The sequence below is a fragment of the Dreissena polymorpha genome, chromosome 1 (genome assembly GCF_020536995.1).
Source record: "Dreissena polymorpha isolate Duluth1 chromosome 1, UMN_Dpol_1.0, whole genome shotgun sequence".
Classification (NCBI taxonomy): Eukaryota; Metazoa; Mollusca; class Bivalvia; order Myida; family Dreissenidae; genus Dreissena; species Dreissena polymorpha.
The window spans coordinates 912570-931754 of NC_068355.1; the positions used below are offsets into that span (position 1 = coordinate 912570).

Genomic DNA, 19185 nt, shown 5'->3' on the forward strand with positions numbered 1-19185 from the left:
CCGCCCACCGACATTCGCCAATGTATTAACCAGTTTTTTCCTTCGGAAAACCTGGTTAAACAAGGGCTGTTTGTAAAACATGCATGCCCCCCATATGGGCTCTCCGTTGTAGTGACAGCCATTGTGTGAATATGTTTTTTGTCACTGTGACCTTGACCTTTGACCTAGTGACCTGAAAATCAATAATGGTCATCTGCCAGTCATGATCAATGTACCTATGAGGTTTTATGATCCTAGCCTAAGCGTTCTTGATTTATCATCCGGACACCATTTTACTATTTCGGGTCACCGTGACCTTGACCTTTGACCTAGTGACCTGAAAATCAGTAGGGGTCATCTGCGAGTCATGATCAATCTACCTATCAAGTTTCATGATCCTAGGAATAAGCGTTCTTCAGTTATCATCCGGAAACCATTTTACTATTTTGGGTCACCCTGAACTTGACCTTTGACCTAGTGACCTCAAAATCGTGACCTCAAAATTGAAAGGGGTCATCTGCGAGTCATGATCAATGCACCTATGAAGTTTCATGATCCTAGGCATAAGCGTTTTTGAGTTATCATCCGGAAACCATTTTACTATTTCGGGTCACCATGACCTTGACCTTTGACCTAGTGACCTCAAAATCAATAGGGGTCATCTGCAAGTCATGATCAATGTACCTATGAAGTTTCATGATCGTAGCCATTAGCGTTCTTGAGTTATCATCCGGAAACCATTTTATTATTTCAGGTCACCGTGACCTTGACCTTTGATATAATGACCTGAAAATCAATAGGGGTCAACTGCGAGTCATGATCAATCTACCTATCAAGTTTCATGATCCTAGGCATAAGCGTTCTTGAGTTATCATCCGGAAACCATTTTACCATTTCGGGTCACTGTGACCTTGACCTTTGACCTAGTGACCTGAAAATCAATAGGGGTCATCTGCCTGCCATTATCAATCTACCTACGAAGTTTCATGATCCTAGGCATAAGCGTTCTTAAGTTATCATCCGGAAACCATTTTACTATTTCGGGTCACTGTGAACTTGACCTTTGACCTGGTGACCTGCAAATTAATAGTAGTCATCTGCGAGTCATGATCAATCTACTTATCAAGTTTCATGATCCTAGGCCTTAGTGTTCTTGAGTTATCATCCGGAAACCATTTTACCATTTCGGGTCACTGTGACCTTGACCTTTGACCTAGTGACCTGGAAATCAATAGGGGTCATCTGCGAGTCATGATCAATCTACCTATAAAGTTTAATGATCCTAGGCCTAAGCGTTCTTGAGTTATCATCTGGAAACCATTTTACTATTTCAGGTCACCGTGACCTTGACCTTTGACCTAGTGACCTCAAAATCTATAGGGGTCATCAGCAAGTCATGATCAATGTACCTATGAAGTTTCATGATCCTAGGCCAAAGCGTTCTTGAGTCATCATCCGGAAACCACCTGGTCGACGGACCGACCAACCGACAGACCGACAGACAGACCGACATGTGCAAAGCAGTATACCCCCTCTTCTTCGAAGGGGGGCATAAACATGTTGTAAACGTAATATTTTTATGTGATTACAAAAACATATGGGGTTTGAGAAAGACTTACATGTTTATCATTCTGATACACTGTTCTTTGTCTTTTCTGAGGTCTATTGTCCATGACCTGCAATCAATAGTAATTTGATAGTTTAACCTTTCCTTTTTTATTGTTTGGTTTACAAGAATTGTATGCCAAGTTTGGCAATAGGAGGGAGTGAAAATAATATAATGCAATTTATAATGAATCATTCATTTTTTCATCGGATTCGAAATATGTATACATTTGTATTAACAGCTTATTTAAGAAATTAAAAAGTGAACTAAAACAAATAACTAGTCTCTTAATTTGACTTAAAGAAAACATTTGTTTCCATAATGCATAAAAAAAATTTGTCAATAACAACAGCTCAAGTATAAATATACTTTTATTGTTCTATCCTGTATGTTAACAAGTAAACAAGGGCTGTTTGTCAAACATGCATGCACCCTCCCCCCCCCCATATGGGCTGTCAGTTGTAGTGGCAGCTATTCTGTGAATATGTTTTTTGTCACTGTGACCTTGACCTTTGACCAAGTGACCTGAAAATTAATAGGGGTCATCTGCCAGTCATGATCAATGTAACTATGAAGTTTCATGATCCTAGGCGTAAGCATTCGTGAGTTATCATCCGGAAACCATTTTACTGTTTCGAGTCACTGTGACCTTGACCTTGACCTAGTGACCTGAAAATCAATAGGGGTCATCTGCAAGTCATGATCAATGTATCTATGAAGTTTCATGATCTTAGGCCTAAGCATTCTTGAGTTATAATCTGGAAACCATTTTACTATTTCGAGTCACTGTGACCTTGACCTTTAACCTAGTGACCTGAAAATCTCTAGGGGTCATCTGCCAGTCATGATCAATGTGCCTATGAAGTTTCATTATCTTAGGCCTAAGCGTTCTTGAGTTATCATCCGGAAACCATCTGGTGGACGGAGGGACGGACCGACTGACATGAGCAAAACAATATACCCTCTCTTCTTCGAAGGGGGGCATAAACATATGAAAAAATGGTGATCATGTTTAAATACATCATATCTGATTGCTGACCATTATACATGCATTATGAGAAATACTGATAGTTTATCAAAATAGTCAGTCTTTAACAGCAAACATTTGCATATACAGGGGTTTTTATCTGATTTTGGGGAAAGGGCCTGGCTTTTTTGAGGGGAAAAAAATCACGCGAAACACCAGATTTTGGGGGAAAAAATCACACGAAACGCCGGATTTTGGGGAAAATAAGGAAAGTCTTAAATAATTAATTAAGCATATTTTACTGTTTTTAAAACAAATTCAAGGAAACAGAAAATTTAATTATGCAATATTTTTCTTTTTTCTACACTGGATCAGGTTAACTTATATATTTAAAGGTTTAAAAAAAAAAAAAAAAAAAAAAAAAAATCTATTTTTTTTTTGGGAGGGGAAAATGAAATCTAGGGGAAAATTTACCAGCTGAGGGGAACAAAAAATCGGAGGGGAAAGGGCCGATGATCGGCGGGTCACAAAGAAGGAAAAAAACCCTGATATATATATATATATATATATATATATATATATACATACAAGTACATATTTTAAAAAGTAACTACTAATATATATCCTCAAAATTTACATAACTTTGTATACAATCAATTAAGCATACAACAATTATGGAAAATATCATCAACTTATTCAAGCTTGAGGCTCAATAGGAACACTTAATAGGCAATTTGGGCCAAGCACATCCGACTGTAACAAGTCTAGTAATTTTGGGTACTGTAAGCACAATTATACAGCAAAGTTTTTAAATAACACATGTATAATGTATGATATTACAAACATCTATGTTAAAAATATAAGAATAATATTAAAATGCTCAATGTTGTATGCTAAATTGAGTGTATAAAAAGTTGTGTAAATTTTGTAGAAATCTCACCGCCAAAATACTCTTTTCTGACAGTGCCTTTTCTATAATTTGCATGAAATATCGTTATTATTGAAATTTTTGAAAGATGACATATTCAGCTTTATATGGATACTAGGCTTGCGCAATCTGAGTACAAAAAAAGAAAAGAAAAACATGTAGAAAGTTTGCCATAATGGGACCCTATGTGCATTGGATTTCATGTAAATTTTTGAATTTTTGTTTTGCAAAAGTTATATGTTGTTACAACAACATTTGGTTTAACTACATACATGTAGGTCAAACGGATTTGGGAATTTAGCTGTTGCTTTCAGGTTTCTCTGAAGAATTATTTTTATTATTGTCAGTGAATGTGCATCAGAAGTAATGAAACAAAAAGATTTTCTCTTCTTTTTTTATTCCAAACCTTTTTTTCATCGGCGGATTTGGAAATTTGAGCTTATCATTAACATAAGCATATTATCGCAGCAATTGTTTTCCTTCTTAAAACCAGAAAATGGCACTTTCCCAATAGGAAAAAAAAACAAAGTTCCTAATGGCTGTAAAAAAATCCCAATTGAATTTGAAGGCGTTTTTTTTTAATAAATAAAAATAAATAATTTGCAACATAAAGTTACTTTCCCTATGCAGCTCTATGTCTTGAACCTAAGTGAACATAATATTTCCCTATGCAGCCCTATGTCCTGAACCTAAGTGAATATAATATTGACAACTTGACAACACTTAGTTAGGTGCCCTCCCATCAAATCTGGAGGGGCGGATACTGTAAGTGCCTCCCTGTCAGAATTAAGTAGGCAGATATCTGCCCCCTCACAATAATTCAAGGGGTGAATGAGCGCCCCCCCTTGGGACTATCGTCTGTTCCAGTTTGTGTCAGCATCCATTTTGTCTTGTTTTGCAAAATCAATTATTGTTTTCAGCTTGCATAAGATTGTATGAAATTGCATGCTAATTCATGGGCTTTTTGTTTGAACTACCGGGAAATATAAAATAATTCAGCGAAAACTGTTTATATAAGTAAACAAGATATGTGTTTGTCGGACACGTCCCCTTCAGCGCTGCTTTGAAGCTATATATTTGACCTTTGACCTTGTAGGATGACCTTGACCTTTCACCATTCAAAAAGTGCAGCTCCATGAGATACACATGCATGCCAAATATCAAGTTGCTATGTTCAATATTTCAAAAGTTATTACAAACCTTTACTATATGAAAGTTTTAAATTGTTGACCTTTGACCTTGAAGGATGACCTTGACCTTTTACCACTCAAAATATGTAGCTCCATGAGATACACATGCATGCCATATATCAAGTTGCTATGTTCAATATTTCAAAAGTTATTGCAAAACTTTACTATATTAAAGTTTTAAAATTTTCGACCTTTGACCTTGAGGGATGACCTTGACCTTTCACTACTCAAAATGTGCAGCTCCATGAGATACACATGCATGCCAATATCAAGTTGCTATGTTAAATATTCCAAAAGTTATTGCAAAACTTTACTATATGAAAGTTTTAAATTGTTGACCTTTGACCTTGAAGGATGACCTTGACCTTTCACCACTCAAAATGTGCAGCTCCATGAGATACACATGCATGCCAAATATCAAGTTGCTATGTTCAATATTTCAAAAGTTACTGCAAAACTTTACTGTAAGGTTTAAGTTTTGGGACAGAATGACAGACAGACAGGCCAAAAACAATATACCCCCGATCTATCGATCCGGGGGCATAAAAATGTTATTTATATAAAAATAAACTGCATTAAGACTTAATGTGTTATGAAATTACTTCTTGTAATTTGTGTTTTTATAGGAAGTTAGGTTTCTTAAATAATTGTTATTTATAACAAAGTCAGATTAAAAGACGGTTTTTACGTTGAGAAAAAGTGACTACACCTTTTTTAGGCCGGGCCAGTGAAACCCCCGATTTTATGCACATGCATCAAGTACAATTTTTGCAGAACACAGCTTATATTTGAGAGATAGGGTGGGACCCATAACTTATACAAACCTCATCACTGGTCTTCATCATGCTAGACTCAATCTTCCTCGGACGACCTCTTCCTCTCTTCATAGTGACTAGTAAGTCCCCCTATTTTTAAACAAATGTAACAATTACATAAAAGTTACACAATACAGACCATGCAGTGGTAGGGCCTATTCTCATACAGAGATTTCAGTAGGTTTTGAAAACTAAGAGTCAAATGAAACCTTGCATCAAGTTTTCAAATTGAAATATTTTATTGTAAAAATAATGAAGAAGCAAAGATTGTGTTTCCTAATTTCTGATAGTTGTTTTTGGGTTAAATGTTTTTTATATATAGGTTTTCATTCTCCAAAATTATGACAAAAGTGGAGGGTCGATTCGGTGCCAAAGAGATGCTGGAAACCAAAAGAGCCAATTTCCAGTAGGCCGCACAGATGTCTGAAGAGTCCCTGGAGGATTAGGTTGACAGAGTGATGACCTTGGCAAATCTGCCGGAAAAGCACAGCATGCAGGAGGCGATTTCCAAGTTTTGCCAAGGCTGTTTTGACAAGCAGGCAGGAAAGCATGCTAGCTTGGAGCGTCCTCAATCAATGCAGGAGGCAGTGGACCTTGTAAGGCATCATCAATATGTAACACAGGCGGTTTATGGTCTAAGAAAGGCAAAGTCGTATGCTGTGAATGCAGTGGCGTGTGAAGAAGACAGGTTGACGCGCCTGGAAAAGATTTTTGAGCGCCTGACTTCAACTGTGCAGACATTTTCACAGAAACATACATTTTCGCAGCCACGCCGACCTGGGTCAACACTTGCATGCTACAAATGTGGTGAGTTTGGCCATTTTCGGATGGACTGTCAAAAGCAACAAGACGATCAGGAAAAGAAGGGGCGAGAATCAGGGAATGGCCAGAGTCCTTTAAACTTCAAAGGAAAGATGGCATTTGGTCCCCCAAGAAAGTCAATGGCCCACAAACCAAGAAACACTCCGTTTGTAGGATTTGTGCTTCTGATGCACAGGAATACAAATTGGATGTTGGGTGTCTCTTCACCAGTGCCGGTGGACAATCGTAAGAAAGAATCTATTGAAGAAGTGGCTTATTGCCTTCCTCAAGTGCAGTCAATTCCTGAGATTGCTTCTCCAGTGCCGATGGACAATAGTAAGAAAGAATCTCTTGAAGAAGTGGCTTATTGTCCTCCTCAAGTGAATTCAGTACCTGAAAATGTTTGTCCAGTTATAGATGTCAAACAGAGGTTTTCGAAGGAACATAACTTGGCTTCAAACAAGAAGGTTCCCTCAAATGAAAACATTGGGTTAAAGTGGTACAAAAGTGGGATTATTGCCCTGTTGTGTGTTTTATAAACCCGATAGAGAATAACCATGTTATGAAGAAAGGCTTCATCATTGGGAGTGTGTCAAAGAGTCTAAAGGATGATTACACTGGAAATACTGCTTGCTTTGCTGTGGAAGATGTTGGTGTTGGCAGTGTGCTGAGTCAAGTACAGGGCGGTCAAGAGAAGGTTAATGCTTATCTCAGCTTTGCTTTGACACTGGAACAACAAAAATATTGTTTAACAAGGAAAGAACAGCTTGTATTTGGTTTCAAGACGGTTGAAGAATAATCTCTTGAAAAGATCGTTTAAAGTGCGGAATGATAATTCCAGTATGTCATTGTGTTTACGCTTCAAAGATCCACAAGGACAATTGGCACTATGGAGAAAATGTTGCAATAGTTATACCACGTGGTGGTTAAGCAACGACCTGAAGCCAAGTGTGGAAAAGCTGATGTTCCTGAGAGCTTGGCGTTTTATCCATCGTATGAGGCTGTGGCTAGGTCAGAAGACTTGTATTGTGGAGGTTGTGATAATTGTGTTCATGCTGATGAGCAGTGAAGCAAATTCACGGATGTAGTGGAGAAAGCGGTGGGTTTATCAGTCGCGAAACAGACAGTAGTTTCTCATGAAGATGCTGTGTCTGATCAAGATCTTAAGTTCAAGGTCATGATGAAAGGTAAGGAGGTGAATGCTGTGAACAGTGGTGAAAGCTGCACGCCGGTGGGTTTACCTTACTCTCTGAGTCAAATGGAGCATCAGGTACCGTGGGTTTCCTTTACTCCCTGATTGCACTAGGTATCTATTATCCATAGATACCAATTTTGTCTGGGATACTGGAGGGAAGAGGACAACGGGACCATCAACGACAAAAGGGCTTCTTTGTTTGGTCTGCCATACTCGAGGTCATGTTGATGCCGGTTGGAATAGTGGGCTTACTTGTAACAGAATACTGGATCACAACTGAGCGTCAATCATCAAAGTAGAAGGTCAAGTGAATCTGCTGGATACTGCTGTGCTGAAAGGAAAGTGTATAGAGTTGTGTTTGTCCGCGGGGCGCCTGAAATTTTCAGATCAGTGTAATTTTGCTGTTACTGCAACTAGCCATTCTTAAGATCAAAACGATATCGACTTAGCCAAAAATTTTGAAAGCCGATTTACGATCCTCTGTGAAATACATCTAACGCTTTACCCAACTAAAGCCCTATTAAGGACGAAGCGTCGTATTGGAAAATCAATATTGGCCAAGGAGAGCCACGCCTTGTATAAGCGACAGCACTCGTAGGCAGGCACTATCTGCAGTTAAATCATGCAGGCGACTCGTGACGTACATGTAATTGCCAAAGAAATCTTGGCCCGTTACTTAGACGACTGATGATGGCTGTAATCCTTGTGGAAGTTGTGCATTTCATGAATAATACAGTCCAAACATTTACTCGACCTGTAAACTATTTTAACAAATTATTGTTGAATTCATTACGCAACTGTTTATGTTTTCTTGAAGTCTCGAATGAGAATAATTTAATTTGTAATCCGAAACCCACTTCCGAATGTTAATGTAAACTCTATGTTAACAGATTCTTGCATCAAACAAACATCGATAATTTAATTCGTTTTGTAAGACCCTTTTTCTCAATAAAAAGGGCGTGAAAATTATGCAGCAAGTACAGCATGGAGTCATGAACATAGAAAGCGTGGGTGTATTGAGTGTTGTATTAACAAGCACACACCACGTCAAGCCATTTACGCATGTTCAGTGGTAATATTTCCATAAAATCTATAAATAGTCACTTACACTGAAATTTATTTCAACGTCAATATTTACTAGAACGTGCTTTTAAAAATGGGATTATCGGGTAATTAAAGCAACTTGAAAAGTAGTAAGTACACAGTAATAGAGTCTTGTTGATACGGGTGTATTGGGGAATAGTTAGAGTCTGGATTTTACTTTCTTTGTGGGAAAGTATAAAAACAATTATTAAAAAATGTCTTTATAAATGACTTTATAGCTGGGGGGGGGGGGGTTTCTTGAAGAGTCATAGCGCACCAAATGACGTCTCTTTACCAGGGGTGTGATTGAGGCGAAGTCAGAGGGGAGGAAAATTCTGTCGACTGATTTTGACTACGCGAATCGCGCGAATAACGCAATGACAAACCTTAAACCAGACATTAAAATAAAACATACATTAAAATAAACAATTTCTTGAACTTCATAACACTATTTCTTTATAAAAACCTGTTTAACTTCACATTTCACATACTGAGGATGCAAAGTAAACAATATTTACTGTGACCAAAAACAGAAGTTGTTCAATGTATTCACAGTAAATGGACTTATTTAATTAAATATCAAATGGGGAAAACATTAATAAATATAAACAAACACACTTGAGTGTTCTTGTTGAGTTAATGATGTATTAAACTGAGTAAAATTAATATATAGTAATGTGTTTACCTTTTAAAATCTTGCATTTCACATCTACAGTTCAATGCTAATTCTGTTAACTGAACAGTGTGACAAACATAATAAAGCAGAATATGCATATGAATCTGATTACACACAGATCCACTAACATATAAATCAAATCATGTTTGTCTTTTTCCATTTTCAAACGATACTCTTCTAAATTGTTTTACTTCGCAAGTAGAGTGAACTCCAATTTGCAAACACTGGTTTCCGAGACACAAATTCACTGCGCACATTTGTAAAAAAAATATGTGTTGCTTGTATCTAAAACGCAGTCTTCATCGATGACAGACACATTTCATTTATCCTATCTAACTATATGATGACAGTCGCTAATTCGATTGATATTTGTCATTTGGATAAACTTAATTTTCGCTTTGCAACTGCGCCATTTGCAGTCAAATCAGAAAAGAAATACCGAACGCATTTAAAAAGAACCATTTTAATTGGTAGATTGGAAAACAAGAGCCAATGACATCGCTCGTTTCAAATTGCATAGGCAGAATCTACCAGTGTACTATGCGGAGTGATTTCGCGAGCCGCGGATATTTCGGGCCGCACATAAAAGACGTCCGCGGATTCGGATGTACCGCCCTCCCCCCCATTTTTTTTACGAATTTACGCGAATCTCAGAAATGACCTCCGAGACAAGCCGATCCACGGAAATCCGCGGAAAAATCACACCCCTGTTTACGCTGTCTGTCTTAGAATTATAACACACCACAGAATATGAATTTACACGTTAAATTAAAACAAAAATCAACGTCGGGCGGGGACAACCCTCCGGAAGCCACCCCTATTAGCCCCTGGGCGCCTGAAAAATTCAAATCCGGTGAAAAGCACTGGTAGTGTGTGCTGCCGAGGATGATTTGTGCTATTTTGACAAGGTTTCTGGTCCATGACCCGGTGAGTAGTCTAAGGTAGTGTTGTTACTAGTAAGTCCTAAATAAACTCGCGATATATTGTAAAAATGCTTTTAAATGAGAACTGATACCTTGAATGCAAACGTTGAGTAATTCGATGGCCTTAGTGCATTTTTAACATCTTTTTATGTATGAGTTTGGTCACTTTCGCATTACTATGCATGTGCTTATTGCTTATATATTGTCAGTTTTGTATATGTAACGATGAACTGTAAATGTTCAAGTTATATGAATAAACTTTCTGTTCTGTTCTGTACATAAACCACAGGTACTTGAAAAAAAAATTTGGTCCTTATATATATATATATATATATATTATGAGTAAAGGTATCCAAAGATGATTTCACAGGTGTATTGAATAACACAATGCAACAGCATAAAAGATCAAACAATGCACACATATGTCGTTGTGGTTGCCAGCAGGAAGCGTCCGACTCCATCTATGATAAAACACCTTTTATTTGATGAAAATCCACCAAGTATGTCCAAAACAGCGAAAAATTCACAAATATGACCGGTAAATTAACGTGTGTATTTCCGGACGTCCAGCTGTCAGTAATGAATGAAGGCGATTTTCGGTAGATTTTTCACAATAAATTAAGAACATTGCTATAAAGACCACGTACGTTTTTCAACCACAACGACATATGTGTGCATTGTTTGATCTTTTATCAGGGGTCGGCCAAGATGGCGACTTGGGCGAAATTTTCGCCGAACGTTGGCTCATATCGCCTTTATTAAAGACAAAAGCGAAATTCATTTCGCCGTATTTTTCAAGTAAAATAAAATCCATTAACAAACATTACCTGTAAAGCAACATCACATTCAAATTCCAGCAAACACGATTTATTTCCTCACACCCGATAAAAATAAATACAAATGAAGTCAAATCTCCGATATTTTTCACACATTGCATCCTCTATGGAGCTAATGTATTAATGCTGTATCAGTGATTCATTTTGATGTGCGTCCCGCGTGCCAGATGCACGTTTTTTTCTGGGGACGCATCATTCTCAAACATGTGCGTACTCGGGACGCATTGTTTAAAAACTCCGATTTTCAACATCGTCAAAGTTGTACATGATACAGAGTTGGATTCGTGGAGATAAGCTAAACACATGTTAACACCGTTTTGAAAAGTAGATCGGAAGTAACATTACTACATTCAGAATGTAATACACGTATTTTTATTGGTTGAAATATATCAATTATCCAATCAGTTACGACGTTTTATTAAAAGTGCATTGGACGTTTAATTTGCTGTCCCTGATGGTAAACAAAGAAAATGCCACCCAAAAAGGTTTTCAAACTTGATCCTCAACAATTTAAACTCGCTCAGTGTGTAGATATTTATCGATAACGCAGCCTCGATGTAAAACATGTGGTTAAATGTGAAGAATAAAAGGCGGAAAACACATTTTGTGTTCGTCTGTTGTGAGCGCAGACAGTTATATTGTAAAGCGATGTTATTATACTTTTCTGGATTAATTGATCATTGTTGTTTTTTCTAAAGCGACAATTAAAAATTTGCAAGTTCTGAAATAAACAGCATCTTTTATTTTTATACGGTACATACATAATAGTGATACAGATCGTACAGCATTCCGTCCTATGTACATGTAACGTAGAATGTAAGTATACAGTACACTCCACGCGTTTCCCCCAAAAAACGCGCTCCCTTCGCGGGTTTTTTCTGCTAGCGAGTGTTCACGCGGCGTTGGACAGCGAGGTGAACTCGATAAAACGCTCGCCGTTGCGCCGCGTTTGCTAATTCCAGCGGCGTGTATTACTTTAGCCTAGTCGGTAAATGCTGACAATTTCCGTTCTTATCAGGGACCGCCGCGCAACACCCCATTAGCAGTGTTCTACTGGGCATGCCAAAAATAAAAACATTGTTATAAAAAAATGTTTAAATACTGTATAAAAATAAAGATAATTGTATAGAAAATTAATACGTATAAAAATTATGTTTTTTAATTCACAGGTACGTCTATAATATGAATGAATATACGACATGTCATGCGTTTTGAAAAATTAATATTTAAATCAGAGCTCCAGATAAGGTTTTGTGAAATTCTTAAATTACTACCAGATTTTCAAAAAGAATTCTTAACTCTGAAATGTTATTCTTAGCGTTACTACTAAGTTTTGGAAAATAATTCTTATTTTTTCTGAATGACCTAAAAATAAATAATAATGGTTATTTTCATGCAAAAAAATATAAATAAACATACTAGCAACTTTATTTATACGAGTTCAACAGTGTCTTTTTAGTATTATACCATTTTATTTTTCCAATACCTTCATATGCCCAAACTGTGTTTAGATTGCATGCCTTAGATGAATTTTTACATATTTCACATTTAAAACGGGTCTCCCCTTCAATCTTTTCAACGATTAGCCACGGGACTTGTCCCTTCCACTCGTGCAATGTTTTTTTTTGTGTTTAAGTTTGGACCCATCGTGTCGCGTTTTTGTGTCGGTAACTGAACATACAACATCGTATAAGATCTTTTCTATAATATCTTTCTAAACATTTAACTTCGGCTCACTTTGCGTACAATATGTTAAAAGCGTGTTTTGGATGCTTTGCAGTTTTTTAGGACGCTCTCTGGGCGCTGCCATTGTTTTTTGACAGATAGACTGTATACGCCGCTTTTATTGGAAAAAATGCGCTTTGTTAAACAAACCCGATAACCATTCTATATAAGCACCGCAAAGATCTTTAAAAGATACGAACCGATGTAAAAATAATATTCGTAACTTGATTTTGTAATTCTTAATGGTACGACAAGATTTTAAAATAAATACGTAACGGACTTGAAAATAATTCGTAATTACGAAAATACGACCCTTATCTGGAGCTCTGTAAATCATTATACATATAACACAAGGATAAATGTTGCGTAAAATTTCCAAATGAGAATAATAATTAGTAATCAGAAACACACTATGATTTTAATGTTAACACAACGTTTACAACTGCTTCCAATATACAGTCATCATGTATATTCTCCACAAAAGCGCGCGAAAATTATGCTGCAATGTACAAGGTCAAGGTATACTCCTTCAAAGCGTGCGTGTATTGATTTCTTGATACAAACTTTGTAGCGCAAAGAACCACCCCAGGAAACCCGATACCTTGCAGGTCGTGTAATACCATAAGGGACAGTGCTGTGCATTTTGGCATGAACTTACATAGGGTAATTAAATTGGAAAAATTAAATTTTTCAAAGCCCAATTTAAAACAACTGTGTATTAACATTGATAACAAAGGTATTGGCCTACATGTAGAAAAAATCCTGACAATGTTTCTTAAACAAATGAGCGAAATGTGGCTCCCTGAAGTAGAAGATTGGACAAAACGGGCCATGTTCAGGCATTTAAGGGAGAAAAAAACTGCTTTAATTAGCAAGCCACTACCATTATTGAAGGATTTATAGTATACAAACTTTCACATGTCTACCATAACCTCTCAGCAGGGTTTCTCCAGAAAACTATTTATTGTGGAGATATTTGCTTTTTTAATGACCATGTCACCCATCGGGAAAAGTGAACACTGCAGACAGGTGTTTTTGTTAAAGTAGTCTGTACTGTAGTATTCTGGTAAAACTGATTGTGATATGTTTACGTTTGCTCAATGAACTTGGAACTTTTCGCAAATACCGGTAAACCCTTTTTAGGTGTTTGCTCATATTATACCTAAAGGGGGGTGAAATTAACGCGCCCCTTTGTGATTTGCATCACGCCCGGGTGCGTTTATTAGGATAAATACGGTATATAGACATACGTGAGGCATATTTTTTTACATGGTTTTGTCTTTGCCAGGAAGAACTATGAGCTGTACATATGTACTCATAAAAGCTCAGAGCATTCAAGAAGAACTATCACTTCTCCCTAAAATTTTACACTAGGCCGACCCTGTTTATGCTGTTGCATTGTGTTATTCAATACACCTGTGAAATCATCGTTGCATACCTTTACTCTTTTTATATATATAAGGACCAAACAAAAATTTCAAGTACCTGTGGGCATAAACACTACAATTTTATGGTTCTGAAAACCAATTATAATTTTATTTTCATTAAATCTGTTTATTGTAAACCTTAAAGCAATCATGCAGTTTGTAAAGAAACAAAGAACAATTCACTATATAATTGACTGTGTCTGTGGACCGAATCTGCTCATTTGATAAGATTATCCGAATGTTTAATAGTGTCCGAAAGAGAACCATTGTCATCCAATACTAAATAATATATTACCATTCATGCATTGCAAACATTATCTTGTTGAAAATAAATAAAACACTGCAGTATCATAAGAGACAAACCTCGTCCTTATTTTTGGCAGGTGGTGAATCGCGTATATCCATTTTTTTATAACACGCGTTTGTGTTTGTTTTCAAACCGGAAACAAACTGATTGAGGTAGGTTACATGTCACTTAACTTAGGTCACATTGGAATTGATTATCTACCTTGGAAAACCTTATAATCTCTCGACAAAAACAACGTTTATTTGTTTACCAATCGCACTTTCATTCAAATAATAATTATTTATTTTTTTGTGATTTTGAAAAGAATTTGTATGGGTTCGCGTTGTTTGTACCGATGAATTAGTGTGATTTTTTCTAAACGTTTACTTATTCTGGGATACGTCTTTTTTCGGCGTAAGCTGTATTAAGCCAGCTTTTCACCTTACTTGACCTTTGTTAGTGTCCAATTTTTGTTTGTTTGTTTTATTTGTGCATACATGTCAAGCAATTTACAATTCAATGCAATCAAGGCAATAAGTAACGTATAGATTGCATTATTATCATATTCAGAAACATGCATTACATGAATGGTGCCATTTATCACAGATCCAAATAAGATTACGACATGATATATACACAGGATAACCCGTAAAGCTTAGACATGTAAACATGAAAAAGCTTATTTCCAACGGGGTCCCTGGATTTAGTCGAACAGATCTTATACGTGACTATAAATATATTGTTTTTTCAGTTCTTAATATATAATCGACATGATCCTACACATGATTTCTTCTACGAATTAAGTGAATCTTTCAAAAGTTGACATGATAATACACTGACACGAATAAAAAACATAAAAATAATGAATTACATAAAAATAAAACAAATCTAAAAGTAAAAATACATGGAATTCTCGTCTACCTTCATATCATTTAATAGATGTGTCTTAACAAGTTTCTTAAAAGTAAATTTCGATTCGATGGACTTTATATTATCGGGTAATGCATTCCAATCCGTAATACCATTGTAGTAAAATGAAGAACTAGTAAAGCCATCAACTTGAGGTACATAAAAATTAAATCGGGATCTATTCCCATACTGATGGACATCTGTACATTTGACAAAATTGTCTTTCATATAGCTTGGACATTTATTGTAGAAAATCTTATGGATGTGGTTAAGCCGAAGTTGCTTGCATCTTTGTTCAACGTTCAATAAACCAAGTTCTTCAAAATGCGATACAACAAGTGATGTCCTACAATGGGAATTGTTAATAAAACGAACCATTTTATTTTGGACTATTTGTAACTTGTGCTTAAGCTGTTTCGTGAGTCCACAATACCACGAAGAGGATACATAATCTAAATGACATTGTATTAAAGAATTACATAAGCTTTTTCTAAGACTTTTATTTAAAAAATCACGTTGTCTATATAAAAATTTAAGTCTAGAGTTAACCTTCTTGACGATATTATTTACAATAGAAGTACCGGACAAATCAGCATCTAGAATAGAACCAAGATATTTTACATACGTCTGAGATTTTATAACATGATCATTACATTGTATATGAAAATTGTCCACCTTGGTGAGTTTACGTTTCGAACCAAAAAGAATACATTCTGTTTTGCCTAGATGGAGGGATAGCTTATTGTCAATTAACCATTTACTACAGGACTCGAGTTCTTTGCCTAAAACTTGACTGATGGTACTTGGATCTTTATGTGAATACAAAATAGCACTGTCATCAGCATAGAGTATTAATTTACAGTTGGATGATATACTTGTTTTCATATCATTAACGTAGGTCAAGAACAAAAGAGGACCCAGTATACTCCCTTGGGGAACACCACACACTACTGATTTGAAATCCGATTTAGCGGCATTAACATGTACAGACTGCGTCCTATCAGCTAGGTACGAGCGAAACCACTCCACAGACTTCACTCCCATCGCACGAAGCTTCCGACACAGAATGTCATGATCTACAGTGTCGAATGCCTTCTGTAGATCTAACATAATCATACCAGTAAACAAGCCATTAGAGGTTTGTCCACGTATATGATCAGACAGGTGAATAAGACAGGAGTCAGTGGAGTGATTCCCCCTGAATCCACTCTGATACTCATACAACAGACCGTTCTTCACTAAAAAGGATTCCAACTGGTTGTATACAGCTCTCTCTAATATTTTTGAAACAATGGACAAAATACTAACCGGTCTATAATTAGAAACCTCGGACCTATTGTCTTTCTTAAACAGTGGTTTTACCTTAGCACTTTTTAAATCAGTGGGAACTACATTGTTAACAATAGAGCTATTTATCAAAAATGTAATATGAGTTTTGATATAAGGAGCAGAATCTTTCAAAAATCTGGCCGGGATTTCGTCTAACCCAGTACTTTTAGAACAATTCAATTTGCTTAACTCTTTGTAAACAAAATCTTCAGAAACTGTATGAAGTTTAAAAGAATTGTGAGCAGGATTTCTGTCTTTTGTAAAACGATTTAAAAATGTTAGATGCTGTATTAAATAGATTTGGAGCAGTAGGAAGCTTATCAACTAGTACTGAAGCAACAGTTGTGAAAAAATAGTTAAAATGATTGGCTATTGTTTTAGCTTCAAAACATAGGTTGCCCTCTACATTTAAAACAACATTGGGTGAGGATTTACTATTATTGCTATGACCTAACGATTTTAAGTGAGACCACAGACTTTTAGGATTGTGTTTGTTTTCTTCTAATTGATCACAAATATATTCTGCCTTTGCTTTCTTCACAGACCTTTGGACTTTATTTCTATATGAACAAAACTTTTGAAAAAATTCCTTATTATTAGTTTTTTTTAATTTGTACATAAAATAGTCCCTAATTTTAATTAGTTCTAAAATATCGGAATCCATCCATGGCTCTGTTCTCTGCTTTAAACGAACTTCTTTGGTTGGAGCTACACTATTCAAAACTGTCAAAAATTTGTCTTTGAAAAATAACCAAGATTCTTGTACCGTGTCAGCAGTAAACATAGAATTCCAATCACAAGTGTTCAGTTTGTTAATAAAATCTTCCACAGTATAGGTTTTCATACACCGAACAAGAACTGTGTTATGCTTACTTATTTTTTCTTTGCTAGTTTTTCTTGTACAATATACTGGGAAATGGTCACTAAGATTTATGGGTAAAGTACCATATTGTGAAACTTTATTACTTTGATTACACAAGATATGATCTAAAATTGATGAAGTTGTTTCAGTTATTCTAGTAGGATGAGCAATCATTTGTTGTAGGTTAAAAATGTCTAATAAAAGTGCATATTTTTCAAACAGTGAACACATTTTGTTTTTAAAACAAATATTTAAATCACCTAAAATAAACCATTCAAAATCAGATCGTAAATTCGATAAAATGTTTTCTAAATGTTCCGTAAAATCCTTTTGATTCGGAGGCCGGTAGCAAGAACAAATCAGAATAGGTTTAGTTTTTACAAGATGTATCTCAGCCAAAACCGCCTCAATAGTGTCACTGTGTAAATCAGTTCTTTCCGAAAATGCAATACTTTCATTTATAAATAAGCACACTCCTCCGCCATTACGATTTCTGTCTCTCCGGATGACATTAAAACCTGGTATACAAATTTCATTGCTTGTGATGGTATCGTCCAATAAAATTCAAATACAATTTCCCGCGGCTAGGTACGAATGAATACACTTCATTTATTCCATTGGCTGATTTGAGTATACCACCAGAACATTGGAAACATATCCGCGTCTTTGTAACACTGTTTTACTGCATGAAACAATTTTATCTCTAATGAAAAGGCTTAATAGATAGAACAGTTTTACACTCAATTCTCGACATCAATACAGTTTGTGCGTGCACCTTTTATTTTCAGAGAATTACCAGCGCAAAAGCGTTTATACTTAAAGGCTATATTCTCATATTTAGTACTTACTCCCATATTCCTGTCAACATGTTAACATGTAAAAGTATAAAGAGCAGTGGAAGCGAGGCCTCACTTTAATGTATTGCATTTCAACCCGCGAGGTATCGGGTCTATTCGCGGTTAGTGTGTGAATGTCAGAGTTTATATACAGGTCATCACCGGAGTTCACGGCCAGTAAAATAATCGTTATATAATAAAGACGCTATCCATGAACTAGGTGACCTGGAATGTTCTTAAGACCAGAAATATGTTAAATGAAGATATTCAGCAATATAATTATGGTATGTCAATAAAAGATTCTAAATGTGTTTTCAACAATACAATGATAAATACTATTTTTGATTAATTAAACAATAATTATTCCACCATATTGACTTATGTATTAAGCATGAGCGCGATGATTCTCGATACTGTTAATAATGGAATCAAATGGCAATGCCCGACAAACCACTAAAACAGGTTTGTTCGAAGAACGCGCCTATAAATACGGATACTTCGCGTGTGGCCGGTTGACTCATATGTTTTAATTTCACTTCCATTCTTCTTTTGGTTTTCTGTTTTGTATCTATAGGTTTATGACCAGCAATATGAAATAATGTAAAATAAGCCGCGAAAACTCCGCGTAACATCCAGTACTGCGTGTGATGCAGTTAAGTGCTGCACAGAAAAAGACATTCGCTATCCTCGATCTCATTCGTTGAACTATCAACGCCGTATATCTTTTTTTAAGATATTTATTGTTTCTGGATACGGATCTTGATAGATAAGTTGTTGGGCCTTTAAGCGCCGGCGCAACGGTACATAGGGTG

At 36.1% G+C, this 19185-nt stretch overlaps 1 protein-coding gene across 13 annotated transcripts in view; it reads right to left on the reverse strand.

Moving 5' to 3' along the window:
* LOC127868410 (NKAP family protein CG6066-like) overlaps nt 1–14615 on the reverse strand; it is a 41805-nt gene extending 27190 nt beyond the window's left edge. For all 13 annotated transcript variants that reach the window (XM_052410214.1, XM_052410208.1, XM_052410265.1 and 10 more), the window contains exons 1-3: nt 14515–14615; nt 5495–5575; nt 1599–1655 (exon numbers count right to left, since the gene is read on the reverse strand). In XM_052410214.1, the coding sequence (XP_052266174.1) occupies nt 1599–1655; nt 5495–5575; nt 14515–14556 (180 nt within the window). In that variant the 5' untranslated portion in view covers nt 14557–14615. The remainder of the gene's footprint in view (nt 1–1598; nt 1656–5494; nt 5576–14514) is intronic.
* Nucleotides 14616–19185: the final 4570 nt, after the last annotated feature.